This window comes from Pundamilia nyererei, unplaced genomic scaffold, assembly GCF_000239375.1.
Source record: "Pundamilia nyererei isolate P.nyererei 1_Seehausen unplaced genomic scaffold, PunNye1.0 scaffold00291, whole genome shotgun sequence".
NCBI classification, from domain to species: domain Eukaryota; kingdom Metazoa; phylum Chordata; class Actinopteri; order Cichliformes; family Cichlidae; genus Pundamilia; species Pundamilia nyererei.
In genome coordinates, this window is record NW_005187692.1 from 351,689 (window position 1) to 379,418 (window position 27,730).

The 27,730-nt window shown below is 40.3% G+C and overlaps 4 protein-coding genes across 10 annotated transcripts in view; 3 read left to right on the top strand and 1 right to left on the bottom strand.

Moving 5' to 3' along the window:
* Window positions 1–6,026, top strand: part of abcc9 (ATP-binding cassette, sub-family C (CFTR/MRP), member 9) — a 73,842-nt gene extending 67,816 nt beyond the window's left edge. For 5 of the 7 annotated variants that reach the window (XR_001290603.1, XR_001290602.1, XR_001290605.1 and 2 more), the window contains 2 exons: window positions 115–405; window positions 863–926. Coding sequence is in view for 2 of the 7 variants with exons in the window: in XM_013915355.1 (XP_013770809.1) it covers window positions 863–1,000 (138 nt within the window). In the remaining 5 variants the exon portion in view is untranslated. Of the gene's footprint in view, window positions 1–114; window positions 406–862 lie in introns of all 7 variants that reach the window. The other 2 variants (XM_013915355.1, XM_013915356.1) reach the window with 1 other exon arrangement.
* A 1,187-nt stretch (window positions 6,027–7,213) lies between these two features.
* Window positions 7,214–13,650, top strand: kcnj8 (potassium inwardly rectifying channel subfamily J member 8). The gene is made up of 6 exons (XM_005750868.1): window positions 7,214–7,784; window positions 9,057–9,205; window positions 9,998–10,158; window positions 12,092–12,231; window positions 12,672–12,888; window positions 13,038–13,650. Exons 1-6 carry the CDS (start codon window positions 7,438–7,440, stop codon window positions 13,287–13,289), a joined length of 1,266 nt encoding a protein of 421 aa, XP_005750925.1. The 5' UTR covers window positions 7,214–7,437; the 3' UTR covers window positions 13,290–13,650.
* A 2,697-nt stretch (window positions 13,651–16,347) lies between these two features.
* On the top strand, window positions 16,348–18,494 carry LOC102209330 (zinc-binding protein A33-like). Its single transcript, XM_005750869.1, has one exon. It carries the CDS (start codon window positions 16,740–16,742, stop codon window positions 18,126–18,128), a length of 1,389 nt encoding a protein of 462 aa, XP_005750926.1. The 5' UTR covers window positions 16,348–16,739; the 3' UTR covers window positions 18,129–18,494.
* Window positions 18,495–21,209: 2,715 nt separating this feature from the next.
* echdc3 (enoyl CoA hydratase domain containing 3) lies at window positions 21,210–26,040 on the bottom strand. Its single transcript, XM_005750870.1, has 6 exons — window positions 25,859–26,040; window positions 24,887–25,008; window positions 24,715–24,812; window positions 23,930–24,130; window positions 23,137–23,315; window positions 21,210–22,422 (listed from the first exon to the last, which is right to left on the bottom strand). The coding sequence occupies exons 1-6, from the start codon at window positions 25,993–25,995 to the stop codon at window positions 22,269–22,271; spliced, it is 891 nt and encodes a 296-aa protein (XP_005750927.1). The 5' UTR covers window positions 25,996–26,040; the 3' UTR covers window positions 21,210–22,268.
* Window positions 26,041–27,730: the final 1,690 nt, after the last annotated feature.

Below are 27,730 nucleotides of genomic sequence, written 5' to 3' on the forward strand. Positions count from 1 at the left end.
CCCCCCCCCCCCCCACCTCCTTCCTTTTCTTTTTTGTTTTCTCACTTTTTCTTTTTTACTACATCTACTACATTTTCTGTTGTCCTCCTTCATCTCCCTTTGTCCTGCCACCAGCATCGTGTGTCCTCTATCTTGGATGCCGAGCAGGTGTTGGTCTTCTCCTCAGGGATCTTGGTGGAAAGTGACTCTGGTCCCAACCTGCTAGCACAGGAGGAGAGCCTCTTCAGTGTGCTAGTGAGGACTCACAAGTAGACCCGGATCAACACAGACCACTTTGGCTCAGCCGACTCTCGGTCTCTCCTGTTTTCTTCCATTTTCCTGCCTGTTTCTGTTTCTTTTCCTGGCTGAGTCACAGCTGACGTCTGACTCTGGGTCTGCTGAAGCTTTACTGCCACTGACAGCCTGGTTGGTACAAGAAAATACTACATGCTCTTTTAAAGATATTCCTTGTGGATGCAGTGCAAATTTGACGACAGTCTTCAGTGTTGTGACATTGTTTGTCCTCCAAACTAAAAATTGAGAAGGGATTCAGTTAGAATTAAACCTGAATTTGTATTTTTAGTAGCTGACTGGTTCAGATGCTTTACATTCATCTCATTCAGCAGGTTCCTGGAAAATTGGACTGTATCAATAAAATGGGTCTTTGGACATTTCTTCCAAAAAGAATAACATCATCTCCAAAACTGTGAAGAGTCCGCATATTTTAATTTTTAAAGCAGCTGACCAGTCTATAAAATTCTTACCAAATCCTTCATTTGATCCAACAAAACTAGCTTAAAACATATTATAATTTTTTTTAAAACAAAACATTTCACTTAGACTTATTATGTTTGTGTTTTGTGTCGTCCCTGTGTGTCTCCAGCACCGTGTCCACACCATCCTAACAGCTGATCTGGTCATTGTGATGAAGCGAGGCAACATCATGGAGTACGACAAACCTGAGACGCTTTTGGAGCAGGAGGACGGGATGTTTGCTTCGTTTGTCAAAGCTGACATGTAGGACACGCGGGACCCAACGGCTGACAACCTGCTCAGTTTCTTGGGTTTTTTTGTTTTTGTATTTTTTTTACCTGAATTACTTTCTTGTTGAGGTGAACAGCCCTCTGAGAGAATACCCCACTGCAGGGAAGCCAGTAACATACTGTTTCTACGAGGAGAAGCTTCCCTGTGCACTCACCAAATGGAGACAGGGTCAGCTGTCAGTCAGTGGGTTTAAGAAGTCGTACTAAAGAAGTCAGGAATTAAAAGAAGGTGCTTTGGGTAGGCTTGCTAATCAATGAGTCCATCGGTTGGTTCATCCCGTTTTTATTTTGTTTGAATTTAAGAAAACCCAATTACACAAACCACAACATTACTAGCATTTGGACTGGAAAGTGAAATAATAAAGATATATCTTATATGTGATGAATGGCCAATGCAAACTACAAATGAATATATTTTCTCACTTGTCTCATAGAAAATCTAAAGTTATTTTTCCAACTTTTTCTCAAGATCTAAACAAGAAAATAAGCAATAAATATGATGCTTGTGAAGCTCACAGTATCAAAATGGGCAGCCAGGCATATCTTTCCTGTGCTCTAAGACTAAGAATAGTGAGAACAGTTAATAGTTAATAAAGAACTGATAAAAAGCAAAGTTATTTCATTTCTTATTGCCAGTAAATCCCACGAATGACCAAACCTACTATAAAATATGTAATATGTACACTAAATAATGCAACCACAAATACAAAAAAGTAAGTCTTAAAAACTGCAGTTGTGGCCACTTGATGCTGGCTTCGAAAAAATCTCCACAGATCCTGTGTCAAAATGTCTAAATTTACAAAAGAAATGAACATGTTGATGAAAAACGTGTATCTCAGATCGGTTGCCTGCAGTTGCTAGGTAAAATCGGCCAGAAAGAGGAGCACGGAGCTGCACTGAAAACCTCTGTGGTTGCTTTGGTCTGTATCAGATTGCTGCGGTTGCAGGTTGTGCAGCAGTGAAACTGTGAGGAATGTGATGAAGACGGTAAATGACGACTGTTCACCTTCAAAGTAAAAGTTGTTCCTTTTGAAACGTGTTGGTTTTGGCAGTAAGACACAACTTGCCAAGACAAGTCAACATTTCCAATGCAAATCTTCAATTCTATTGACAAAACAAATGAATCAGGGGCAACTTGGAGTTCAGCATCTCGCTCACTTTTGACATGCAGACTAAATGAGCCAAGAATCAAACTATCAAAGTTGGCCATATGATAGGTGTCTAGGACTATACGACCCATTTAAATTGCATATATGTTTAAAGTTAGGCAATACTAGAACTAGAACTAGACATCTCACCCATGTTTATGGCTTTGGCACCTTTTGGATCTGATGAGCAGATTTTTCTATGTTTGATTAAACTTGTGGATGCACTTTTCTAACCAAGCTAATAAGCACTAGCTGATAGCTTTTGGCTCCATAAAATGTCAAGATAATGCTAAAGCCATGACATCATTATTGTTATAACTACCATATTTATATAAAATCTCTCTGAGAGCACCCAATATGGATTACCTGCCTTAACAAATGCACTGTTACCTCTTTTTAACACATTTTTTTTACACCGTTTTAAATGGATTTGAAAGGTTTTTAGGTTAAAGTATTAAGACAGAGGCTATGTTTGTTGGTCTTTTCATGGGATTTGTAGACAGTAGGAAATACATACAGTTTATTAAATATAAATTATGGCTTTGAGATTTTATTTCAGGTGTTGAGGCTGTGAAATGTGTAAAATGTAAAGATTTAATAGTTGGAGAGTGAACAGAAGTGTTGTTTCATATTAATAGAATTTTTACAGACTTTAATTATCTTGTGTAAAATATTTGTTACTTTTTAGATCATGCACCACCTCTGTTTATACTGACTGGCACCTGTATTATGCAATAATAATGATGGAAGAATTTTTAAATGTATTTAAAATCCTTTTTAAAAATGACTGTTGGCTCTTTGGCCATTATTTTTCTGAATAACGCAGTGGAAGGATTTTAAATCAACCCTTTTGTATTCTACTCTACTTTTTGACCTTAAGTTCTGCCATAGAGGTAACACTGATAGAAATGACAAAGCTGATGGAATCATATGGTTTTATTAACCAGTTTAAGAATGCATTTATAATGATAAATAACACAGCTGATTGTTGTGGCCGTTCTTTGACTGAACATGTGTTGACATTTTTCACGAGATGCCAAAAATGAGACGTCACAAAATACCAACAGGAGTTTCCCAAGTGAAGGCTGGATACTCTACTTCTGGCCTACTTCTCCTTCCTCCCTGTTCTATCAGTTGTACGTCTATGCCTCCATTAGTACAAACACTGTAAGGTGTCACGGCTCGGCCTGCAGCCAGTGAACCTGCTGTCTGTCTGCGGTCATGCTTTGCTGAACTTTTTATCCTCGGGGACAATAGATACCCAGCATGCCTCCCGTTAACTCCAGAGATGCTTCATGGATGTTTGAGAGGGCAGTGATGTCTTTTCTTTTTTTTACTGAGGAAGAGCAGTAACTTGCAGTAACTTAATAATCAGTTCTAGGGGCTGAAATTTAGAGCTACATCAATCTCTATTTTGCACATTAATAATGCAACATTGGTAATAAATCAGATGAAACCAAATTAGAGCCCATAGGAGAGAGTGAATTTTAGAGAGTGAAATTTAGCATTCACAAGGTGAACATAAAGAGGAGTCCATATAGTAAAAAAAAAAGAGCTTTTGCATATGGGAACTGCTCCATCTCTTTGATGGGCTGATATCAACATGTTTTTATATATTTTTATTTTTAAATAATGAAACTTTAACACACTCACTGTTTTTATCAGACTGATTGGATTCTCCTCGGAAGTCCTAGCTAACACTTTTTGTTTTCTGTGCAATGCATTGTGTAGTAGATTTAGATTTAATGTTTTCATGGAGCTTTGTTTAAAGTGTCCATTAAACTAGGAGAGTTCATTTTCTGCTGGAAATCCTGTTAGAGGTAGACACTTTGTCTCTGCATGGAGAGTTATGAAGGCATTTTACATACATCTTCATAACCATAAGCCACCTTAAAAAATGAAAAATGAACATTTGATATATCATTTCTTTCATCTATACAAAAAAGTTGTAATGTTGGCTAACTGAAATCCTAAAAAAGCTTATTGATGGTTTCTCGCTCGGCATGTATAATTCAACTTGTGTGGATCAGGTCTCCTGAAATTTAAACTGTAGGATGATGTTGTGAGCTGTTGTACATGTGTAAATGTTATTTTAGTCCATTGATAGGTGGTTGCTAGGCAATGTAATGGCATCACAATATCTGACATAGATAAGAACCTTTGGGGGCCGGAGATGTACCTGTGAGCCAAGTTTACCTGCCCGACTTCTGATGCTCTTGGAGGGTTTTGTGGACAAAGAATCAAACACACAGCAGAGATGCCAGAGTCCTTTCTTTTGCATTGAAAGAAAAATATTTGGGAGACAGTATCTCATAATTATGACTGTTATCTCCCAGATAAAAGAAAACTTCTCATCATCACAAGATAATGTACAATAATAGAAAAATGCCACAGAAACGTGCCTGACAGTGTTCACTGTGCAGTGGGACAGGAAATGGAACCGCTTCATAATGTGCTTGGGAACTGTTGTGTTTTTAATCATTTTGAGATTTAATAAGCAATTTAGTGATGGTTCTTGCTTCTGTTGGTTTCAAATAATAGAGATAGTCAAGATTCCTTGTCACTGTCACTACAATGCAAGTTTTCATATATAAACAGCAGAAGTCGTCCCTTTCTGTAGTTAAAAACACACGCAACATGCATATCAATGAATGGCTATTTAATTAATAGGCAGGCTTTTTGAATATATAAAATGTCTTAAATATAAATGTTACCCAAAGGAAACCAGCTCATTGCCATCACAGTGAATCCATTTGCGCTGCCGCTCCTGTGCTCTCAAACATAAAAATGACTGACCAACACTTACGGGTCTCAAATTAAGTGATAATAAATCATACTCGTGAGCCAAGGTCTCAGCTTTTGGGTGATATTTTCAGTGCACAACAATGTGTAGTTACAGCTCAGCATTCAGTGCATTTCTTTGGAATATCTTTTCTAACCTCTCTGGGAGCGGTGCTATTGTCCCTTTATATTATTGTATATTCATTAGACTTACTTTGCTTTTGGACTAAAATGTGAAACTTTGTACTGTACAGTGTTGAATGCCAAACATGATTTTTCCGCCTTTTCTTGTTTAAATATCTTACATGTTTCATCTCAAGAAGTTGTCACTTAAGCTTTTGAACTTTGTGGTTTCTCTCATTTTACAAGTTGTTTTAATATAACACAACGAGATGACACGTGAGGTTTACCGTCACACTTGGTGATCACAAGCTTCGCCTGCACTTTTCTTTCCCCTGACAGCTTTAACTGTAACACTGAATGTCTTTGTTGTTGTCCCTGCAGTTCTTCCAAGTCCTCGTCCGTCTCCTCTGTTAGCGATCGAGTGCTCTTCCTGTTCTTTGATCCTCGTTCAGTAGCACTTTTTATGCTCTTGGCCACCGTCACACTCATAAATCCTTTGTTTTCCTCGCTGTGCTTCCATGCTGCTCCTGTTCTGAACCTGCACACGGCTGCCTTGTAAACTCATCCTCTCACACCCCAAATCACTTTTTGTCTTCGAAGCTGACATTTTACACCGAGAGCAAAAAAGCAGTGGTGCCATTTTTCCACGTTACACTTTGCACAGGTTTTTTCACTCAAAGAATGTCTCTTTTCGAACAGTTTTCACGTGTGTTTTAGTTTCTGGGAACAAACAAGTACATAAAAACAGCGAACGGGTGGAAATGTAAGGGAACTGCATGTAACTCATTGTCGGAGCTATGCAGAGAGCTTTACTTGCTTTCATGAAGTTGACTGTTAACAGAGAGCATCGTAAATGCTGACATCGTCCTCATAGATCAGTTTGGAGATGGTCATTTTTTTCTGTATGTACATTCTGTATGTAGTAGCCTGTATAGCCAAGGGTTTAAACATATATATATATATATATTAAACTGCTATTATTATGTGCGCCTGATTTCTTTCTTTTTTTACACTTGTAATAACAATAAAATGCTCTTGAGTGACGTGAGGCTGTTTGTTTTTGTTGGGCTGCTTTCACGGCTGTAAACTCTTGACCTTTCCTACCTCAGGACACAGGCCAGGAGTCACGGTACCCTCAATACTAGATGTGATAAATTGCTAAATGGCGCCCCCTGATGACTGTTTCTAAAATAAATCCAAATAGATGCACTAGGAAATTGCACACATTTCAGAAAATATATGAAAATGAGAGCCGTCAGGTGGTTTTTTTTCTTTTTTGTTGTTCTTAATAAACTTTTCCTTGTTGAGCTTTTGTGTTCATTTTAAAAGACGTGTTTACAGATTGAAACACAAAACCAGTCAAACTGGACACTGGTTTTTATCAACAGCTGATGTTTGTTTTTGTTTTACCTGAACTCAAAGAGTCATTCCTGCATGAATTATAGCGGCACAATCGAAATCTTGCCCTTACTTTACCCGACACCCACCTCTCAACCATCCTATAGCTGTATGGGGTTGTCCCATAGGAACATTTAGCTTGCCTGGAGAACACCTGTGGCTTGACAAATTTAAACTGGATAAAAAAGACGGGTAAATATAAAGGTTTTTATAGACAGTTAAAGACAACTGAGTCTAGTTTGATTGGTTTCATGGATGTAGATTAGCAGGGAAAGTGCTGACTTTGTGCCCAGCTCTAACTAAAGTTCCCTGCAGGTCCGATTGTTCGGCTTCCATTAAATGAAGGTAGGGTTAGGATTACCGCCTCCAACCTGAGTAAGAGCTACAATTACAGACAAGAGTAGCTCCTCCCCTCTGTAAAATGCCAAATAATGGTCCAAATTTCACGACTTTTCTTTTCACTGTTTTCCATGTTTCTTTGATATTTATATGCATTAAATTAGCCCTTTATGCACATTCTTGATGAAGTGGGTTAAACAATGACCGAACTTAAGAGACATCTGTTTTAGTGCTTAAAAAACTGCCAAAAAAGTAAAAAAAAAAACAAAACAAAAACAAACCCTATAAGATAAAAAGATTCTAGGGCCTTCCAAAGCAGGCTGTTTCGGTGGTTTTGCCCTTTCCCATTGCCTTTGAGGGGGGCCTGAAGGCAGCAGCGCTCTGATCCGAGCGGGTCTTGACTCTGGAAGTGCGTCAACAGCAGAGTGGAGACCGTCCCAGCCCTCACAGGCTCAGAGCAGAGGCGGCGCGCTGCCTTCAGTCCGTAACATCTCCGAAAGGCGACGGAGTTATAACTGCTCGTTCGTCTTTGAGCGTTTCCCTGAGGGTGGGCATGCTGCGTCCGTGCGTAAAGACGCACTGAGGACTGTTTTCTTTGCCATCGGGAGCGGAAAGCAGACGAGAAGATGCTGGCGAGGAAAAGCATCATCCCGGAGGAGTTCGGTCTCCCGGGGCTCGTCTCCCGGATGCCCCGCAAGCCGGTGTTCAGGGACCGCGTGAACAAAGCGCGCTTTATCGCCAAAAACGGCTCGTGCAACTTGGCGCACAAGAACATCCGCGAGCAGGGGAGATTCCTGCAGGACGTCTTCACCACGCTGGTGGACCTTAAATGGCGCTTCACGCTGGTCATCTTCACCACGACATTCGTCAGCAGCTGGCTGCTGTTCGCCATGAGCTGGTGGCTGGTGGCATTTGCGCACGGAGACCTGGACCCTACGCGTGAAAACATGACCGACTGCGTAAAAAATCTGAAGTAAGGAAAAGCCTGAGTGCTTTCATGTAACCTGTTCCAAGAAAACGAGGTTGTTAAAGTGTGTTTGGTGTAAATTCGTCAAGTTTTGCTCTGTCGAAATTCTTTCTGTCTCCGTCTGCACTTGATCCAAACCTCCCAGCTCCCACCCGCCTCCTCTTCTCTTCGCCAACATTCTCCATTTTTAAACTGTGGAAGAGAAAAAAGAGGGAATGAGAGAACTTCTGCTGCGTTTATTTCAGGCAAATAAAAGAGCAGAAGCAGAAAGATCGCATGTGGTGAAAAGTTTTTTGGCACTTCCATGTTAGCGCATCCACCCTCACCCCCATGAATCCTTACCACAGGGAAGGAGAAGACAGAAAGGCAAATAGGAAATTTGCTTTTGCTTCTTTCTTGGAAATGATCAGAATCCATTGTCGGGAACCACTTGAGGTGGCGGTTCCATCTTCCATTGAAATACTGCTTTATTTTCACACTCCCTAAATCTCATAATCATAATCATCATAACCTTTTCACATAAAATTTTTCTCTTCTGAATTTGCTGATGAAGCGTCTGCACTTTTATCTTATCTGAATTTCAACTGCAGGACATCGACTTGTTCACGTGCTTTTCAATATTGACGCACCAGTGATTAAAAGACCTTCATGAATATTACATCAAAAGTATTTTTGGAGGTCAGCTCTGTTTTTTTCTATGTTTGTCATCATTTCTTGCTTTACGAATTAGTCTTGTGGAAAAGTAGTTGGGGAGCAAATGTCGTGAGTAACAGGGTTTGACCAGACCTGATCTGAAGACCGCAACTCTACTTCCTGTTAACTTCTCAACATCCAACATGTATGTGAATAAATGACATCCAAGGTTAGGGTGCATTTTAGTAATATGTTTAATCAAACTGAATAAAAATTTGAATTTGAAACATGACCTTACACATCAAGTATCTCACATGCATTTTGACCGCTTGGTGGTTGTGACCCCATCCCTAACCCCGATCAGCCATGAAGACCTGGATGTTAGAGGCTAAGCCCAATGTGCATGAAATTGGTTGCGATTCAGGATGCGGAAGGCAGGTGGCGCTGTCGCAGTGCTCCTCAATGAAAAAGAGTGAACTGAGCTGAACTAAAATAATTATTTCACCTTTTTTCTGGTTTTACATTGTTTCTTTCACAGTGAAGCTCATTTCAACCATGAAGCGATAGGTCCAGCAGCACCAGAGGAATATTTCACAATAGTTTATCCCCCAGAATATCTGATTTAACTTGTCTCCCCCTCTGCAGGTCGTTCACATCAGCCTTCCTGTTCTCCATCGAGGTTCAGGTGACCATCGGCTTTGGAGAACGTGTGATAACGGAGCAGTGTCCCACTGCCATCACCGTCCTCATCCTGCAGAACATTGTGGGACTCATCATCAATGCTGTGATGTTGGGTAAGGTGCACGAAATGTTTACCTCAAACCTAAAAGGATCAGCAGAAAATCGATGGTTAAAATAAGACAGAAATATCAACCTCGCTCAGTTTTTGTCACCTTGGATGCTGTTTATACTTCAGGGCTGCTTTAATTCTTCATGCACAGAGTCACAAGCTGCTGGAAACATTTCTCTGAGACTTTTGCTTCATGTTTACATGACAGCATCACACAGTGTCATGTCAAAGAAACCAGTTTAAGATTTGAACTTTGTGGCATGAAACATTTTCCTGCTGTAAGCATGGATGCGGTGTGGCTATAAAAAGATGATCATGGTCAGCAACAGTGCTCAGGTAGGCTGTGGTGGTCTGGGCTCAAAGTATACCAGAAAACTATATCTGATAAAGTGTTTTCTTTTGTTTGAGAAGCAAAGCACTTTGGATGTCTTTAAATTTAGCACCTTTGAGTTATTTTGAAGTGAAATTTCTCCTGAAAGAGACGAAAAGAAACATAAAACATTTCTGACCTGCGGGTTTAAAGCAGCCTGGCTCTACAGTGCTTGACCCTTTGCCCTCTTTTTAATTATGTATGATTCTGACTCTCGGGTCAGATAGGTTACAGGACTCATTTTTAACTTGAAGAAAAAGGGTTCAGATGACATCTTCATTTGTGCTCAAACACTGGCAGTGAAGCCATTTTGACTCTTGGCATGTTAAAAGAACTGCGGTGCTTTGTTCCATTCTGACCTATAAGTACTGATGCGTGCATAGACGCACCTGCTCAGGTTAACCTTGCCGAGTTTTACCTCCTCAGGCTGTATCTTCATGAAGACGGCTCAGTCGAACCGTCGGGCAGAGACGCTCATCTTCAGCCGCCACGCCGTGATCGCAGTCCGGAACAACCGGCTGTGCTTCATGATTCGTATCGGGGATCTGAGGAAGAGCATGATCATTGGAGCGACCGTCAGGTTACAGGTGAGCCTCTCGTTTTAACCACCAGTAAAATCAAACTCGCTCAACATATGTTTTTGTGTTTTTCTACATGAATCTGAGACATTTTCCAGCTAATTGCTGCTCTAAAATGTCAGCTGCCACTTTTTTTAATAGAAAGTGTAAACTTTGCAAATACGCCTATATAGCTTTGCACATACTCATTTTAAAATGTACATAGAAATAAAGATGAAAAATCAGAAGAAACACACAAAGTAAAATAAATACAAATCATAACTAAACAATAAAAACAAAAGAGAAAACAGCACTGCACCACAATCCAAAGATTTAAGACATATAAATGAGACCTCTCCCAAATCTTCCCCTTACCAATCACAGTGTGGGCCACGGCCCCCTAGTGGGCCTAGAACGTATTGCAAGAGATCTTTTTACAATAAATACTTTGTGTTTTTGTTCAGTTAACTGAAATAGAAATTTCAGAGTCACAGGTGGGTCTTTAGTTTGAGTCTTTAGCCAAAAGATAATGCGTTTTAAAAATGATCTTTGGGATCAGTTCTAATAATTCTGTTTAAAGTTTCAGTGAAATATTCACATTTTTAAAAGATACGGAGCAACTCAAACGTGGGTTTAAAAATGTGTATTATTAAATGTTATTCCTCCTTTCCTGATCTACTTTTGGTCCGTAAGTTCTTTCCAGGTAACAACAAGACAAAAGTTCAACAAATAAACCATCAGAACATCAAAATGAATTATTGAAAACACAAGAAAAACTTTTATTACATGAGTGTTTTTTTCTTGTTGATCAGAGTTGTTGCATCTATTACAAACTGAAGTGCGACTTTTTTTTTATTCTTTCAATGAATAAAGAACCGACATGTGAAAGACGTTTTAACCAGATTAAGTTTTCATCTGTTGGTCGAGCTGTTGTGGCAGTTTTATCTCCGTGAGCACCTCCAGTCTAAGAAAGTTACCCACATTTATTCATGTAACACAACTTTAGTAATCACTCACTACAAAAATGCAGAAATGATCAGCCGGGTACTTTTCTTCACTTCAGATGATACCCCACCTCTCTAATCACTGAAGTATCTACCAAAATAAAGCAACAAGTAGCTTAGTAAGAAGGAAAGCTCAAATAAGGGGCTGGAGTAAAAATATAATGACACAGGGGCAAGAGGAGAAATCTTCAGCTTGACTCTATTTACCTCGATGTCGCTATCTCACCCAAATATCTACAGACCCACTTTCAAATATATTGGGATGCTATGTGAAGTGCACAAATCTGATAAATCCATATTTTATTCACAGTGGACACGGAAAGTGTTTAAACTTACCAAATGTGGCATTTTAAAATATAAGAGAAATATGAGCTCATTTTTAATTTGATAGGATGTCTCAAAAAAGTTGGAAAAGACTGTCTTCTTTTAACTACAGTCTGTAAACATCTGGGATCATCTGGGGAGAAACTGCTAGACCTTCGGGACAGGAATGATGTCTGATTCTAGTCTGATGGAGGATTTTAGTTGCTCAGCAGACCAGAGCCCATGCATTAATGCAATGTGCCGGGCATCCAGCACTGATTCTCAGCCTCATTCCTCACGCAGAGATTTCTCCAAATTCTCTGAATCTTTTGATTTTATTTACTGCACATAGAAAAATAAATATTCTAATTATTCACCTTTTTCTTCTGAAATTGTTCCACAATTTGTATATGCAACATTTTGCAGATTGGTGAGAACAGCTGAGTAGAGTTATGAATTGAGGTTGTACCAAGATTTATTTGAAGGACTTGGCTTGAACAGGATCAGGCCCTGGGTGATATCAACTACATATGAAGTCTAATATGTCTAACAATGTGGTTGGTTTTTAATTACTTCAGAATTCACTCAAAAGCAAATTTTTTCTCAGGTTTAATCGAGCTGTTAGTTAATTAGGACTACACTTCGTCTGCTTGCAGGTTGTGAGGAAGACAACCACACCAGAGGGGGAGGTGATCCCCATCCATCAGATCGACGTGCAGACAGAGAGCGCTGTGGGCAGCAACAGCCTGTTCCTCCTCGCCCCGCTCATCATCTGCCACATCATCGACAAAAACAGGTCCAGAAACACATCACGGAGGCTGTGGCTTTATTACACCTGACTGAACCCCACTTTGCGCTCTCCACAGTCCACACAAACAGATAATATGTGATGTGTTATCAACCAGAAAGCCCCTCGGCTGATTTATGATTAACAGAAAATGGCAGAGAGGAGAGAATATTGGCATTTGGCTGCTTTTGCTTTAAAAATAATCCAAAGTAATTGTTTTACCTTTAGTTCTTTTTAAAAGTTAATCACTGGAAAAAGAAAACTCATAAAAGTAACAGTGTAAGAGTGTGAGATAACAAGATGAGACTCGTTTATGCCCTACCGCCACCTGCTGGACAAACACAGACTTAAAGTTTAAATAAACAACTAAAACAGAAACCATGTATCACCTGCACATACTCTGACATACTCTGATATTTAAACCTGGACTCCCCCCACTCTGCCCTCAGCCCGCTGTACGACCTGTCAGCCATGGAGCTGCAGTGCAGCGACCTGGAGGTGATTGTCATCCTGGAGGGAGTAGTGGAGACGACGGGCATAACCACGCAGGCACGGACTTCCTACGTCTCCGAGGAGATCCAGTGGGGCCACCGCTTCGTTCCCATAGTAACAGAGGAGGAGGGCGTGTATTCTGTCGACTACTCCAAATTTGGCAACACAGTCAAGGTAAACGCTAAAACAAAAAAGATCCTGGTGGACTTTTGTTCATTATCACCATCAATCACAGCAAAACATTGATTTGGGTCAGTGTCTCTTCCCACTGGTGAACTTGGTTTAAGAGATGTTCGCAAAATGTTCTCTTGTCCCTCCTGCAGGTTGCGACGCCATGCTGCAGTGCCAGAGAACTGGACGAGAAGCCGTCCATCTTAATCCAAACCCTCCAGAAGAGTGAGCTTTCGCACCAGAACTCACTGAGGAAGCGCAACTCCATGAGACGCAACAACTCCATGCGCAAAGGTGCAGGAAGCAGCGGGAGTCTCCGCAGGAACAACTCAGGCCTCGCCGTGCCTAAAGTCCAGTTCTTCACCCCAACCGATGGAGGCCAGAACCTGAACGCCGTCACCTGACATGAGGCCTACCGTCTGCTGGCTCCACTGCTCTTCCTGGTGGGGAGGAAGATCCTGGGTGTTGGTGCATCTGTCTCTCTGATTGGACTCATTCTTCTTCTTTTCACTGGCATAACTAGACTTGTGTCTCGACACGTTCACTGTTAATGTTCCCTGTGTTTATGTTCATGGTTTAAAATGGGTCCTGTTCAGATTACATTTGTGATCTCTAAGCAGTTAAAGTAACATTCCTCTGCGCTGACAGAAACCCAGAAAGCAGATACTAAAACAGATAAGAGACGGATGGAAACTGCAGAATTGGTTGTGTGAGCTTAAACTGATTTCTAAATGACATACAGCGCTTTTCATTCTGAAACACTACGGTATAGCGCCTTGAGGCGACTTATGTTGTGATTTGGCGCTATATAAATAAAATTGAATTGAATTGAATTGAAAATTGAATTAAAACTTTCAAAAGTGGCTTTAGCCTGCATTCTTTCTCATGGCCATCAGGGGGCTACTCCTCTGGCTCCCAGATCTTGGCTAAAGCCTTAAAACTGACGTCAGTAAACACTTTTCTTTTGGGTTTTTGGACTCAATCACTTGTATAAGTTTTATGTTCCTTCTGTACATTATGGTCCTCATTAGAGTCCATAAGGATGATAAAACATGGATCAGGCAGTTTGCAGACGACTGTATTGGTTTGACCATCACTTCTGTGATGCATCAGTACACAAGCTCAGAGAGTCACAGATTACACATAGGAAGATAATCTTCCTGCTTGTTCTGGTTTTAAGTTACACCAGCACCACTGATGCAGAGGTTTCGTCTTCCCCTATCATTTAGAAAAATACATTGAATGCCTGTGCACTGTAAAACAGAGCTGTGGATGAGACATGACAATGCGGTGACCATAATCAGTCCTTAACTTATATAATGACTGTCATGTTGTATTGTATAAGCTCTGAAAGTTATTAATTAACAGGAAAGTGTTCACTAAGCTCACTAATGAAGTCAGGATCACTTCTATAGACTTCAGTTCAGCTGGACTTTTCTCTGAAACCAAAGGATTTGCCCCCTGCTGGCCATTAGAAAGAATGCAGATTGTCTAAATCCGTCTTTCTTGTCGTTGCCCCCCGTTTTCTTTGTTAACCTAAACTAGCAATTCTATGCCTTTATCTCAATGATGCTGCACATCAGATACTCAGAATAGCAGCAATAGTATATTCTTAAACACACACAATACCCTTTGTGTTTGTCTGTGTGACCTGCCTGGTCTCAACTTCAGTCACCAGTTCTCTCCACTCAGAAGACGAGACGCTCCCTGACCCAGCTGATGTGTTCCACTTATTGTAATGATCCGCAGACAGAGAAAGCAATCTGAAGATTTCACTCTGGACAAACGAGAGGTTGCATTGAACCTTTTGTACCTTAATGGTTTATTTTAAAAATCAGCATGTTAATGTCTCGTGAAAATAAAAGATTATTCCAGCTTTGAAGTAGATTTACTGTAGCCATGGTGTGCACTGTGCAGAGGGGGAAAAGACTGGGATGTGTTCACTTTTACTGTTTACTGCAAAGGTGTTGTGATTCATTCAGAGTCCTTCTTTATCCTTCACCATCAGCTCAATCCTCTGTTGGCAGTTTTGAGACCACAAATAGTTTCATGTGAAATCAACCAGCTGTCGCATCAGCATTACTGACATGTTTGCCTTCACTGTATCTCTGCTTGTTCCGCTTGGTTCCAGTTTCCAGTTCATTTCCATAATCTGTCCAAACCGTGCATGCTATATTATCACAACAGCAGTACGCAAAAACACCTGGCTGTTGTAAGGGCAGACGCACTGCTTAAGTAATATTTTCTAATTAAGTTCACAATCACTACTAATGAGAAGTCATGGCAGTCATTCACCGTATGGTACTGATTTGTGTATTTTTCATGTATGATTGTCTTTGTGTTGTTTGAGAATAAATACTTATGTATGCAAACGATGCAAATGCAAAACATGAATGTGGTTTCATTCATGGTGGTGTCTGTCACTGAGCAGCAAATGCAGAAACCCATTAAAAAAGATTACATAATTAGACAGTCTTTCACAAATATATAACAAACTCACTAATGCAGTTTATACACTGATTAAGATCAGCTTTTCTTCTAGGATCTTGGCCGACATACCAAATTTCCTCAGCTTCCTCAGGAAATACAGTCGCTGCTGAGCCTTCTTGACCAGCTGTGTGGTGTCAACGTCCAGGTTAGGTCCTCAGTGATGTAGACGCCTTGGTATCTAAAGCTGCTCACCTTCTCTACTTCACTCTCCCGGATAAACAGCAGCTGGTGAGGCCTCCTCTCCTTCCTCGTGTCTACTATCATCTCTTTTGTCTTATCGGTGTTGAGGGTGAGGTTGTTATCCCCACACCATGACACCAGACCGGCCACCTCTCTCCTATAAGCCGCTTCGTCCCCTCCAGTGATGCGACCAATCACTGTCATCTGCGAACTTCAGTATGGTTTTATCCCTATTGGTGTACAGGGTGTAGAGGATGGGACTGAGGAAAGAACGATGAGTAGAAGCCATCCAGCTTCTCTCTGTACTGCCTCTTAGCCGCTGTAATGGCTTTCCTCAGTCCATACTTCGCAGCTTTGTACTCTATCTCATTGTCTGATCTAAATGCAAGAGACCGAGCACGCAGCATGTGTCGTAACTGACTGAGATAGAGAAGCAGAAGAAAACCCAGAGCACACAAGACAGGAGACTATCAAAATAAATAACTAATACTGAGGCCAGACAGAGGCAGTAGATGGACAACAAACTTATAATTAACATAAAGCAGTGAAGAAACCAAAGTCCCAGATTCAATAAAATCATAAACAGAAGTTAAACATAAACACAAGGCTGTGGAGCTATGGGAACATAAATCCCCAAAACACAGAACGAACCTGAAGAAAGCATGAAAACAAGAAGATATACGAAATATAGAACCATAATAAAAATAAATACAAGAGTAGAGAAAACCTAAAGATCCCCAAAACTCAAACCACTGAGCCAAAGATCTTAATTTACAAATATTTTGGAAGAAAAACAAATCATCTGATAGTATTTTTACATGTATGTCAAAAATCTCTATTTATGTGTCACATAAACATTAAATACTACATACAGACTTCAGCTCCTCAGCTTCCTTCTTTGACTGCCACTCAACCATTTCCTATCTGGCCAGTAACAGGAAGGGTCAGGAAGCCCTGCCCTCTTTTGAAATGAGGAAGCAACTTGTTTTTCTCTCTGCTGAGGATGCACGGATGAAAGACGACACTTTATCGCAAAATTCAAGACTTCGCAGTGAGGAAAGACTGCAATAGTACCACAGGGAATACTGTGAATACTGTCATTGGCAATGTACTGTACCTGCTGCTAGGAGGCTCGTAAGGAAAGTGAAAGTAACTTGACAGTATAGAGAGGAACTAACTGCAACATGGCGTCTAAATTACAGGAAGATCTGTCGTGTCCCGTCTGCAAAGATATATTTAAAGATCCAGTCATCCTGTCATGTAAGCACAGCTTCTGTAATGACTGTTTACAGAAATACTGGGCAAACAAAAATGATTTGGGGTGTCCGGTCTGCAAGAGGAAGTCTTCAAAGGAGTGTCCACCTGTTTATTTTGAGCTGAAGAAGCGTTGTGAGGCTTTCTTACAGGAGCGAGCCTCTGAGCCCGTCTGCAGTCTGCACTCTGAGAAACTCAGCATCTTCTGTGTGGATGAGCAGCTGCTACTGTGCAGATACTGCACAGATCAAGAAGCTCACAGAAACCACCGTTTCCAGTCTGTTGATGAAGCATCTCAGGACCACAAGAAAAAACTTGAGGATTCATTAAAACCCCTGAAAAAGAAAATGAGGGCCATCCGTGAGGTTAAAGGGAAATGTGATCAAACCGCAGAGCATATTAGAGCTCAGGCTGAAAGCACAGCGAGGAGCATTAAGGAGCACTTCCAGAAGCTTCACCAGTTTCTAGAAGAGGAGGAGGCAGCCAGGTTGGTTGCACTGAGGGAGGAAGAGGAGCAGAAGAGTCAAGTGATGAAGGAGAAGATTGGGGCTCTGAGCAGAGAGATAACAGCACTTTACCGCACCATTAAAGATACAGAAAATGAGCTGAGAGCTGGTAATGTCTCATTTCTGCAGAACTACAGAGCTGCAGTGGAACGAGTTCAGCAGCAACCTCTTCCTGATGATCCAGAGCTCGCCTCGGGAGCACAGGTAGATGTGGCCCAGCATGTGGGCAACCTAAGCTTCAATGTGTGGGTCAAGATGAAGGAGATGGTTTCCTACTGTCCTGTGATCCTGGATCCAAACACTGCTCATCCAGGCGTAATCCTGTCTGAAGATCTGACCAGTGTGAGGCAGGGAGAGCAAACCCAGGAGCTTCCTGACAATCCAGAGAAGATTGATCACTTCTTCTCCGTTGTCAGCTCCGAGGGCTTTGACTCGGGCTCTCACAGCTGGGAGGTGGAGGTTGGGGACAATACGGCCTTCGTGCTGGGAGTGTTAACAGACTCATTTCAGAGGAAAGGAGTCATTTGGCCTGCATTGTGGAGGCTGATGTTCTGTGGTGGTGAATACAAAATACTGTCGCCATTAGACCCGGGGTCAGACGTGCAAGTGACGAGGAACCCGAAGAGAATCAGACTTCAGCTGGACTTTGACAGAGGAGAGCTGTCATTTTATGACTCTGACACAGACACACACATACACACCTTCACACACAGCTTCACTGACAGGCTGTTTCCATACATTAGCACCTGGTGTGACGTCCCAATAAAGATAGTGGCACTGAAGATCTCTGTAACAGTGGACGGTTCGTTGTAAAATGCCATGTGCGCTGATGAACAAGGCTAAAAAATTTTGGCTGCCAAAGCGAGAACCTGTTAAAACTACAAGTTTTTACTTTTTCACCTTTTCTGTCATCTGCGTTTCATTTTGCAATGCACAAAAATGCAGTCAATATTTAATAAACCGATAATTAGGTAAAGAGGTGCATGGGAACCCAATATTAACCCTGACACTTGTCTTAAATGGCTTGCTGGTGACCTAGATGGTGAAAGAAGTGTAACTTTAAAGTATTTATTTGTCATTTTGTAGTTTCTGTAACGTTATTAAAAACACACCTGCACACTTTGTTTTTTGTTGAGTCCCTTACACTGATGTAAATCCAGGTAACACAGAAGATTGGAGTTTGTACGTGCTTTGTTTCTAGGGGCCACCGTAAATATACTTTTATTTATTCACTCCACATGAAATGTAATAAATAAACTATAAAATACAAAAAACATCTACACACGTCGCCTTCACACACTTCTCCGCAACTTCAGGACGGAGCTCCATGTAACGCTGATACAACCTCCACTGTGAGGAGAGGTTACCGAAGGCACACTCCACTACCAGCTGGGCCCTGGAGAGGCGATAGTTGAAGATCCTCTTCTCTAATGGGAGGAGGCGTCCAGGGAAAGGCCTCATGATCTCCCGCCGCAGCGGGAACGCTTCATCAGCCACAAAGACATGGGGATGGGCTCCACGGTCTTCTCCACCAGGTAGAGGCTGGTCAGGAGACAGATGGAGAGTCACAGCCCAAAGAGCCTGACCAAAGGTGGAGTTGGCCAGAATACCTTCCATATCGCCCAACATCAATGACGCGGAAGCGATACCCTGCATCCACAACTGCAAGGAGAACAATTGAAAAAGTTCCCTTGTATTTGTGGAACATGGATCCTGAGTTGGGGGGGTGCCTTCATCTGGACGTGCTTCCCATCCAGAGCTCCACAGCAGAGAGGGAAGTTCCAGCGCTCCTGGAATCCCTCTGCGATGGACCGCCAGTCTTCAGTTGAAGGTACAGCCATGAAGTCGCCCACTAGACAGTCCCAGATGGTCGTTGCTACCTGGGGGGTGATCTGGCACACCGTGGACACACGGACTCTGAAACTGAATGCGATGGTCCTAAAGGAGTCCCTGGTGGCACATATATATATTACATAATATATATTAGATATAATATAAAACAGTCAGTTGTGTTTTGTTTTAACTTTACGATGTCCTAATTTGATTGGTAGCAACTTTTACCACTACAGTGTGCCAATCACTCATAATTCCTAAACATGTCAATCAGGTAGGAACGAAGTAAGACATTAATAGAAATAAAGAGTTGGATGTTGACATGTAGCCCTTTCCTTTCTTAAATCATTAATATTTTTGAAAAATTAACCTGTGATAAGACAGCTTATAAAGATAGAATTGTTATTATCAGATAACTAAAGATGAACCAGCTTTCTTGATGCATTCTCAATTATCCAGGAAAGTAAACCCTCTGGGTTTTGGTCAGTGGTTGTTGATCAATGGTCATGAGAATTTGCATAATTATGATTAAGGAACTGACCTCCCAGCCCATTGTTCCCTGAGTGGGCTGGTTTCAGTCATTATGCAAATGCACTGTTTATAAGATTGGGGAAACCTGCAGTCAGCTGAAACTGAAGAAGTCACTTGGATGAGTGGCGAAACGTTTCTCCCACAAAACGCTACGTCCAGATGAACAGAATCAACTTTTGGAGATGAACCAAGCTGTTTACAATTTTATCTAGCTCTCAGTTTTAAAAAGGCTGGTGACCCCTGCTATGGTCTGACAGCTGCAGTTGGATATACAAATATTCGACTGGTTCTATACCAGAATTAAACCAGGTCTAAGTAAAAAAAAAAAAAAAAAATAAGGACTTATCCGTTAAACTAGCTATGTAATTCCTAAATGCGTGTAGTTTAGGGTAGATTATTTTACCTCGATATGACTGGCTCTGATGAGCCTAAGGTACCAAACATACCAGCGACGTTTATACCGGTTTTGTAGCTCCTCGGAAATTAAAACAGTACACAACACACTGAGCATCATTTATTGGTCCATTTTTCAGTTTTCGTGCTGTGGTGTGAACGACCAGAAATGTGTGGAATAAAGGGCAGACTTGAACGAAGGCCAGCTTCTCAAGCCCATCCTACTCGGCTGTTCAAAGAATCCTACCTACGTCACGTAGGTAGGATTCTTCGGAGAACCCTTCCCTGAATTTGGACACAGCATATAAATTAACTCTAAATCATGAAATCCTTTTATTCATTGAACTCTAACAACTGTAAATGAAGTACCTTGGTAACCAAGCATATGATTTTTAAACCTTTTATCAACTTTATATATTTTAACCACTTTTATAACCATGAACTTTTCCCCCCGTTTTCCTTTATACTCTAAACCTGAATAATTTCGGACAGGGCTACACTCCGGACATTCTTTCACCATGTTAAATTTACTCTTTCACAAGAGTTGAAATTCCAGAGTTAAATTGACTCTAAATTGAGTCAGGATTTAACACTGACCAACACTGGGTAGTGTTATATGAGATTAACACTACAGGCTAAATTACGCCGTAAAGAGCATTATTTATACATTTAAGTGTGCATATTTTACTCTATTTAATTGATAAATAAACTCAGAATTAGAATGCATATGAAATATATAATTCCCTTTTTTTGGATTGTAACTTGTTGTTTGTGAAGGTTCTCAGTCATCCAGGTCAGCGTAGTCTAAGGAGCTTGGGGAAAAAGCGTCTGGACTTCTTTAAGATGCTTGAAGATGTTTCACCTCTCATCAGAGAAGCTTCTTCAGTTCTAGTGTCAAATGGTGGAGTGTCCCCCCAAGACGGACAATGGACCCCCTAATTATCCTCTACCTAATCACACGAGCCAAGGTGTGAAAACGGGTGTAGGTCACAATCAGCCAAGGTTTCGGATGAGCTCCTTGTGAAACCTAGCCCCCCGTCATGTGATTTCCTGAGGTCAAATGGCCCAGGATGTGAGTAGGCGTTAAGGTGTCTGGGAAGGGATCTCAGCACTGGATTATAGATGGCAGGTAGTTGGTGTCGTAAGCCACCGCCTCTGTCAGCTATAATTTTTAAAATACAACTGTGTTTTATAAACTCTGATAGAGTCGTTGCATTTTGACATTTCTAATTTAAGACTGCTGATTTTGCTGTGTGCGTAGCAGCAAAGAAAACAAGAATGATGAGCGAAGCTGGACTCTGATAACGTCTTGCTCTGCTCTCTGTGTCAATGACGCCTCACATTGATTTTGTGCACAAGGTTTTCATTTTAACCACTTTGATTTAAATTTTGCGTAAATAAATCCATATGAGAGTTTTAATTTTAATGCACACTTTTAACCAAAACAACAGAAACTAACGCAAACACCACTTAACAAAAAGCTGGCACAATAAAAGGTGATGGACTAACGTCAGTCATTGTGAGGATTATGTGTAACAGGACAAAGAAAATCCCTAAAAATACTTCATTTTTTAGATTTATGCTGTAGTTATGTTATTAATTTTTTACTGAAATACTGGCAACATTTCATACCTCTATAAGCTATTGAAGTAGAGTGTTGTATTTCAACAAGCTTATTGAATTATAATATTATAGTTTTGTGTCAAGACTATTAATTTTTATAATCTTATACTTAATTACAAATCCAGAACTAATTAAACTAGGATCTGAAAAAAAAAAGTAATTTTGCTCAAAGATCCAAACTTCAGCTTCTGTTTAGGATTTACAGTCTAGCAAACAGAGCTTAGATGTAGCTCATCTCAACATTAAGATTCTCTTTCCATTCTTAACCTCATTTAATCCATATAAAATTGGACAGAAAGCAGCATTTATCTATTACGTCAATTTTTTTATCCACCATCTTAGTCAACAGTGTATTTCCTTCTCATTGCTCTCACAGCAGCATTTAAGGCACACAATGGATCATCATCATCTTTAGCTACGGTGAACAGGAGGAAATCCTCAGAGAACATGAAACAGCACAGCCGACACATTCACTGAAGGCTGGTGGTAATTACTCAACTCACCAGTGAGTGCTAATCATGTGTTCCTGTCAATATTAATCACATGATCATTGTATAATTTGCTAAAACTCAGTCAGTCGTGGGCTTTTTCTGCTTTATGGCTCCACACTGGTTTGCGTTTCTCTATGAAGGCGCGGATCCCCTCCTGCCCGTCTCTGAGAGCCAGGTTGTCGACCATCACCTTTGATGCGGTGGCATACGCAGCATCGCGACCTTGAGCCATTTGTCTTAAAAAGGAAACAGACAGAAACAAACACCACATATTTTAATTTATATTTAATTGTGTTGTGGTTTGCAGTGTTTTGTGTTGTTTCACTTTTAATTTGTTTAAAAGGAAAAAGCTGAAAATTTAAATAGTTAAAAGTTAAAATGTAGATAGTTGGTTTTTGTATTATGATTTATTTATTACATTTTATGTGGAGTGAATAAATAAAAGTATATTTACGGTGGCCCCTAAAGACAAAACACGTACGACCGGATTTGGTGTGTGGTAGTAACAGGTAAATGAACATTTTTTTTAATTATTTGAATATATATGAGTGCTTGTGTATAAATACACAAACAATACACACATGCTTTCAATTGTGTGATGTGATCTAGGTAGCTCTGTTTTGAAAGGTCAGCAATGTGTTTTGGAGTTTGTACGTGCTTTATCTGTAGGGGCCACAGTATATATTTATACAGAAACATATATAAATAAAACTTCTTTTTTTACATTAGTAATTCCTTTTGTGCATAATTTCATATTATTGTTAATAATAAATTAATTAAACCAACAAAACAACCTGAAGAGCCGGTTGGGAGCCGAAAGAGCCGGCTCTTTTTAGTGAGCCGAACCGAAAGAGCCGGTTCTCTAAAAAGAACCGGAAATCCCATCACTAATTCCTATGAAATTATTGCCATGGAAACCGTCTGTCAGTTTACACACTGTAAATTCTCACCTTTGGAAAGTGGCCTTTCCGAGGGCTACAACAGGTCGGCTAGCTTTACAGATACGCTGGGCGATGGCTAATGTTTCCTCTTCCAACTGCTCCTCCGGCACCACTTTACTGACCAGACCGTGGAGCAAAGCATCATGGGCTGAGATGGGAGTTCCTGTGAACAACATCTCCATAGCAACCTGTTTAAAAGAAGGAAAGGAAGGTGTGTATTGATTAGAGCTAAATACTAGAATACTAAGGATGTTGGTTCACAATTGAGTAGATCCAAAGAGAGACAACATGTTCTGAACACGTGTCCTCTTAGAAGAATCAAAATCCAAAAGTGATATTGACTTCAAGTGATTCAGAGCTGAATGACAGATTGATAAACCCCAGAGAACAGCTTCCTGTTTTTCATGAGTGCCTCATAGAAAACAGGGTTTAACTGAGAACTTTTCTGTTGAATAATTTTCATGATGTTCATTTAGACCAAGCTAAGACAGGGTGTAAATAAAGATTTAAAAAGGACCTCGTGTACCTTTAATTTACTCGTAGTGACTGTAATTACTCAAACCTTCAAAACACAAAACAAAAATGTTAAAATTGATTATTAATGAGAATAAACAAAAAACAGCCTTTAAAAAGCAGACGTTTTTTTAAATGACTTCGGTTTATGATCATTTCTGATTTTATCTTGATCTTTCGCATAATGTCATGTGAATAACGAACTTTTCTAAGTCCTAACAAGAAGAAAATCTAAAAGTTTCCATCGAATGAAACTATAAAACCAAAAATAATTGGAGGAGCGCCTCACCTTCCTCGGCACCGCTCTGCCAATGGCCACCGCCGGCGTCGAGCAGAACAGACCCACGCTGACACCCGGAGTAGCAAAGGTGGACTTCTCCGTCACCACAGCGATGTCACAACTGGCAACAAGCTGGCATCCGGCTGCTGTGGCAACACCGTTCACCATGGCGATCACTGGAACAGGTATGTCTTGTATCAGCGTCATCACCTGCAGCACAGGACGCAAATCATAATATTTAAAACGTTTTTCCTTCATATTTATATTTATGTGGAGATCTGATGTTTCCATCATTTGGGACTTTTAGTGATTTCTTTGAATTGTTCTAAGGAGAATAATGGATTTACACAAGTTGCGAAATTCAGCTCAAAGCTCAAAATAACCATGACATTCATGCCCACGATGAATGGACGGAAACTTGTGACCAGAACTGTACCTGAGTGTCTGTAACAAAGCAAACAGTACAGTGATTTGTCAGCATGTAAGCTGCAGTCACAGTAAAAACACAAAACAAACAAACCAAAGAAGCTGAGGTGGACAGATCGATCTTTGACAGGGCAATCAGTGGTTTTGATAACAAAGTCCACCTTATATATAAAGTTTGTCTCTTTTTCATGTTATTTTAAATTAAGCAAATTTGGCTTTTTGGTCACATAAACTGTCTGAAAACATCTGTTTTTATTTTGCAGTTGTTTCAATATGCATGGCATGATTCATTACATTTTAATTCACAAAATTATCAATAAACGTCTCAGTGAATGACAAGACAAGAAGACAGAGAAACACTAACTAACCTCTGAGCAGGTATGAAACACCTTTGTGTGATATTCTCGACCCTGAGCAGATGTCAGCTCCTTCAGGTCGTGTCCAGAGGAAAACACCGGACCTTTGGCTGAAATACACAAAACAAGGTCAGACTGGCATTTGGCTTTCTCTCTGTCACACACGTAATAGACAAACACCAACCTGATAGGATGACAACTCTGAGATCCTCGCTGTCAACATCAGCTAAGATGTTCTCTCGCAGAGACTCGAGCATGGACAGAGACAAAGCATTCCTCTTCTTGGGGTTGTTTAGTATTATTCTCCTGAAGATGAGAAGAAATTTTTTTTAATATATATTTCTTTAACATATTTCAGAACAATTTTCACCAAGGTTACAGAAATCATCTTTAAAATGATTCTGTATATATAGGCGTCTGCCACCTTTTTTCCTTTCTTTTATTTCCCATCTTTGATTTTGCTGAAGGTGATGAGGTAGAGTGTCGTAAATAGATATTTGCCCCTTTCCTGATTTCTTAATTTTTGAATATTTGTCACACTTAAATGTTTCAGATAATCAAATAAATTATAATTTTAGAGAAAGGTCTGAATAGCAGCAGACCTGCTGAATGGAGAAATTACTTAAATAGAGCCTGATGACCATGATCTAAAGAAACAGCTGAGAAACAAAGTCACTGCACCAATGGTGGCACAACCAGTTATTAGGTTTAGGACACAAATACATTTTCACACAGGACCAGGTACGTTTGGAGAACTTTTCCTTAATACATGAAAACATAATGTAAAAACTTCATTTTGTGTTGACATCATAGTGGGTGAAGACGGGAGAAAAACAGAAAAAAATGGTCTGGACAGACAGACAGTATAATGTTCACGTTGTTGCTCATGAAATTCAGATTTCGAGCTTTTGTGCATTTAAATTAAACCAGTAACCTGAAAACATGTTCCCCATTGTTTCCAATTCAGAATAGCAGACATTTTAACCGCTTTTCACTGACGTAATATTCATCCCGAGTGTACTTTGTGTGTACGTGTTGGTCTGACACACAAACTGAGGCACTGTACGGATCACTACAACAAACTGCTGTTGTGAAAGTCTTGCTCCATAATTGTTGTGCATCTGTATAAGGGACCAGATACGGTAACTAGCTGCACCTTATTCCGTCGCTTTGCTGCTTCAGTGTCAGCGGCTCCGCTTCGCTCTGCGAGTAGAAACGAGCACCGGACAGCAGCGCGGTTTTCCTGCCTAGCTGAAGCACACCGAGGCATGTACACAGTACGCTCCGTGCCATCTTGCCCGTGGCCGCTTCGTCTTCACGCTCACTTCCGGTGTTCTGAGAATCCATCCCACCTGACAAACCATCCTACCCGTTGTTTCTACGCATGCGCACAACACGAAATTCACAGTGTTGCCAACTTAGCAACTTTGTCACTATATTTAGCGAGTTTTCAGACCCCCTTAGCGACTTTTTTTCTAAAGAGCGACTAGCGACAAATGTTCCACGATGTGGAAGAGACATAAAGTAACCCTAACCCTCTCCAACAGCGTAGGTTACAATTACATCAGCATGACCAATTATGCAAATTAGGCGATGATGTCATTTTTATTATTATTAGTCCTTTATTTATCCAGGTAAAAATCTCATTGAGATTAAAAATCTCATTTTCAAGTGAGACCTGGCATCATGGCAACAAAAGTCAAAATACACATACCACATGAGTATATAACATTTAAAACAAATACAATATCCCATACCAACATGTGTAAAATATACAATAACAGATCAAATTACATTAAAAACAATCACACTGAGTAAAAGAGTTATACAAAGCATACAAAGAACAATGATGTACACGATTTCCATAGCCAGTAATAAAACGTAAAGCACAATGGTACACAGTATCCAACCTCTTTAGGTAGTGGGTAGGTGCATTCATAAAAAGCAGGTCACCATAATCCAATAAAGGTAAAAAAGTTGCATGAATCAAGTGTTTTCTCACTTGGAGGGAGAAACAGGATTGATTTCTAAAAAAGTAACCTAGTTTTAGTTTTAACTTCGACACAAGACTTTGAATGTGAGTTTTAAATGACAAATTCTGATCTATAATGATCCCTAGATACTTGTAAGATGTGACCATTTCAATTTCAGTTCCTTGAATTCTTTTAATCTTAGGAGACGTAGCTTACAATTCTTTGCCATTTGAGAATAACATGAACTTGGATTTCTCTGGATTTAACACCAACTTAAGTTGAGTTAAATGGGACTGAACTACATCAAAGGCAGACTGCAGAAATTGCAGGGTTTGTTCTACTGAAGGGGATAAACAATAAATAATTGTATCATCTGCATAAAGATGAAATGCTGCATTTGACAAATTATCACAAAGGTTGTTTATGTAAAGAGAAAATAGCAATGGCCCTAATATGGAGCCCTGTGGAACTCCTTTGGATACTGGGAGAAAAGAGGAAGAAGACCCAGCAGCATGGACACACTGTTTTCTTGCTGACAAGTAATTTGAAAACCAGCTTACAGCATTTACAGATAGACCAATATTGTGTAGTCTATTTAATAAAATAGCATGGTCAACTGTATCAAAAGCCTTTGACAAGTCAAGAAAAAGAGCAGCACAGTATTTTTTGCAGTCCATTGAATCAACGATGTCATTAACCACTTTAATAGCAGCAGTTGTTGTGCTGTGTTGTTTTCTGAATCCTGACTGATGTTGGGAAAGAACTGAATTTTTGTCCAAAAAGTCTTTCAGTTGTTCACTAATGAACTTTTCTAGAACGTTTGCTAGAACACACAATTTAGATATGAGCCTGTAGTTATTAACTGAAGGATCACCTCCTTTCAGCAAAGGGAGAACATAGGCAGATTTCCATATTACAGGGATCTCACTGTTCGAGAGGCTAAGATTAAAAATGTAAGTTATTGGTTCTGCTATAAAATCTGCAGCCAACTTAAGAAAATAGGGATCAAGTTGATCTGGTCCTGCAGATTTATTTAGATCCAACAGATTTAAAGC

Excerpts from the sequence above, each read along its gene's own strand:
- kcnj8 (XM_005750868.1), top strand. The coding sequence starts at position 7,438 with ATGCTGGCGAGGAAAAGCATCATCCCGGAGGAGTTCGGTCTCCCGGGG. Across the intron at positions 9,206-9,997 it reads CATCAATGCTGTGATGTTGG|GCTGTATCTTCATGAAGACG; the intron begins GTAAGGTGCACG and ends TTACCTCCTCAG. Across the intron at positions 12,889-13,037 it reads AATTTGGCAACACAGTCAAG|GTTGCGACGCCATGCTGCAG; the intron begins GTAAACGCTAAA and ends TCCCTCCTGCAG.
- LOC102209330 (XM_005750869.1), top strand. The coding sequence starts at position 16,740 with ATGGCGTCTAAATTACAGGAAGATCTGTCGTGTCCCGTCTGCAAAGAT.
- echdc3 (XM_005750870.1), bottom strand. The coding sequence starts at position 25,995 with ATGGCACGGAGCGTACTGTGTACATGCCTCGGTGTGCTTCAGCTAGGC. Across the intron at positions 24,813-24,886 it reads CAGAGTTGTCATCCTATCAG|CCAAAGGTCCGGTGTTTTCC; the intron begins GTTGGTGTTTGT and ends TGTGTATTTCAG. Across the intron at positions 22,423-23,136 it reads GGAAAGGCCACTTTCCAAAG|ACAAATGGCTCAAGGTCGCG; the intron begins GTGAGAATTTAC and ends TTCCTTTTTAAG.